A 1,986-nucleotide genomic window follows, 5' to 3' on the forward strand; every position below is an offset into this window, starting at 1 on the left:
TCAATCAGCCCTAGTAGGTAACTGAAATAGGAAGGAGTATTTGAGTGTAGGTGGTAAGCACAATATAGTTACCTAATCGTAAATGACGGAAGCCGTCAAACTTATATATTTTTCCCGTTATTTCCACATTTTCCACTTAGTTAAAACTTTTTAATCGGGACTTAACGCGACTTATTCAAGTAGTAATGGTACTACGAATACATACTTTTTCTCGACGTTTCGGCCATGTTGCAACGGCCGTGGTCACGAGGGGACTGCAGGAGCGCGACGTCTTCGTTTGCACCGGGCGGTCTGTTCTACGACTACCCTCGAATTGTCCAATATTTGTGTTCCAATACACTGAAAGTCAGTAGGTTCACTGCGACACACAACACTAACTGTATCCGGGTTTGCACTTATAGACACAGGTGACACATGCGGTTTGCACCTATTAATCACTGGATTCCAGGCGGGCGACAATTTAAATCCGTCCTCACGATTGAAATTCTTGTACTTTTTAATTTCAATTGCTTCACGTATTACTCTCGTGTGGTAATGACGATCCGTAGAGAGGATTTTAGGGTCGTGTAGCTCCATCCAGTGATTAGTCCCCATATCAAGCAGATGTTCTGCTACCGCGGATTTATTTGTCTGGCGATTTTTCACTGCGGCTATGTGTTCTTTCACTCTTTCGCCAATAGTCCGTTTCGTTTGGCCAATGTACGAACTGCCACAGCTACAATCTATTTTATAAACCCCAGGAGTTTGGAAAGGTAAGGAATCCTTTGGTGACCGAAGTACTTGTGATATTTTACGTAATGGAGTATACACAGTCTTAATGGAGTATTTCCTCAGCTCTGTTCCAATTTTGTCCGTTACGCCTTTGACGTATGGTAAAAATGCTGCTTGACGGCTCACCTCCGGATACCTCGTTTTCTCCTTCCACCTTCTCAATCCCCTCGACACCTTATATCCGTTCCGTCTAAGTACCTCCTGAACATGTGTTAGCTCCTTGGGTAAATGTTCAGGGTCACAAAGGTTATGAGCTCTGTTTGTTAGTGATGATATAACAGATTGAAGATGCCGAGGATGATGGTGAGAAGATGCGTGTAGATATCTGTCAGTGTGTGTAGCTTTTCTGTACACAGTGTGGGACAATGTACCATCCTCCTTCACTTTGATCTCCAAATCCAAAAATGCGAGGCATCTGTTTTTCTCCATCTCGTAGGTGAACTTTATTTCTGGATGGATTGAATTAAGGTAATTAACATACTGTTCTATTTTCTGTTGACCCCCATTAATAATGCAAAAAACATCATCAACGTACCTCTTCCAAAGCTTCACAGTACATGGTCCAGTAGCTAAAGCTAGGTATTCAAAGTGCTCCATCCAGATATTTGCAATTATCGGTGCCAGGGGGCTACCCATTGCAACGCCATCGATCTGGAGGTAGTACTGATCTCTGAAGAGAAGGTAATTACCGTCCAAACAGTGTTCAATGAGAACAATATATTCCTTAGGCAACTCATGATCACACAGCTTGTTTTTAATCACCTCGATGCAATCTTTGACTGGAACGTTAGTAAAAAGTGACTCAACGTCGAAACTCACCATGGTATCTCCGGGTTCCAACCTCATACTCTTCACTATGTCCCTGAAATGGACCGAATCCTTCACGAAAGACGGTGTTTTCCCAACTAATGGTCGCAGCACTCCAGCAACATGTTTAGCCAAGTTGTATGTCGGAGAGTCAATCTGACTCACAATGGGCCTCAGAGGAATGTTCCTTTTGTGAATTTTAGGCAGACCATATAACTTAGGGGGTTGCACAGGTTTGGGTTTGTGTAGAAAATTGTACTCGTCCTCCGTGAAGACATCTTTGTATTCGTGGATCAAAATTCGAATGCGCCGAGTAACTCTGGCCGTTGGATTATATGACACTGGCTTGTATACATTTGTGTCAGACAGCAAACTCCTTATTTTCTGCACATATTCTTCGGTACTCAT

General features: G+C 42.9%; 1 protein-coding gene across 1 annotated transcript; it reads right to left on the reverse strand.

Annotated features, from left to right (window-relative positions):
- LOC121740442 lies at window positions 1-1,986 on the reverse strand. The gene is made up of 2 exons (XM_042133133.1): window positions 781-1,986; window positions 1-21 (listed from the first exon to the last, which is right to left on the reverse strand). The coding sequence occupies exons 1-2, from the start codon at window positions 1,984-1,986 to the stop codon at window positions 1-3; spliced, it is 1,227 nt and encodes a 408-aa protein (XP_041989067.1).

Source organism: Aricia agestis, chromosome 3 (genome assembly GCF_905147365.1).
Source record: "Aricia agestis chromosome 3, ilAriAges1.1, whole genome shotgun sequence".
NCBI classification, from domain to species: domain Eukaryota; kingdom Metazoa; phylum Arthropoda; class Insecta; order Lepidoptera; family Lycaenidae; genus Aricia; species Aricia agestis.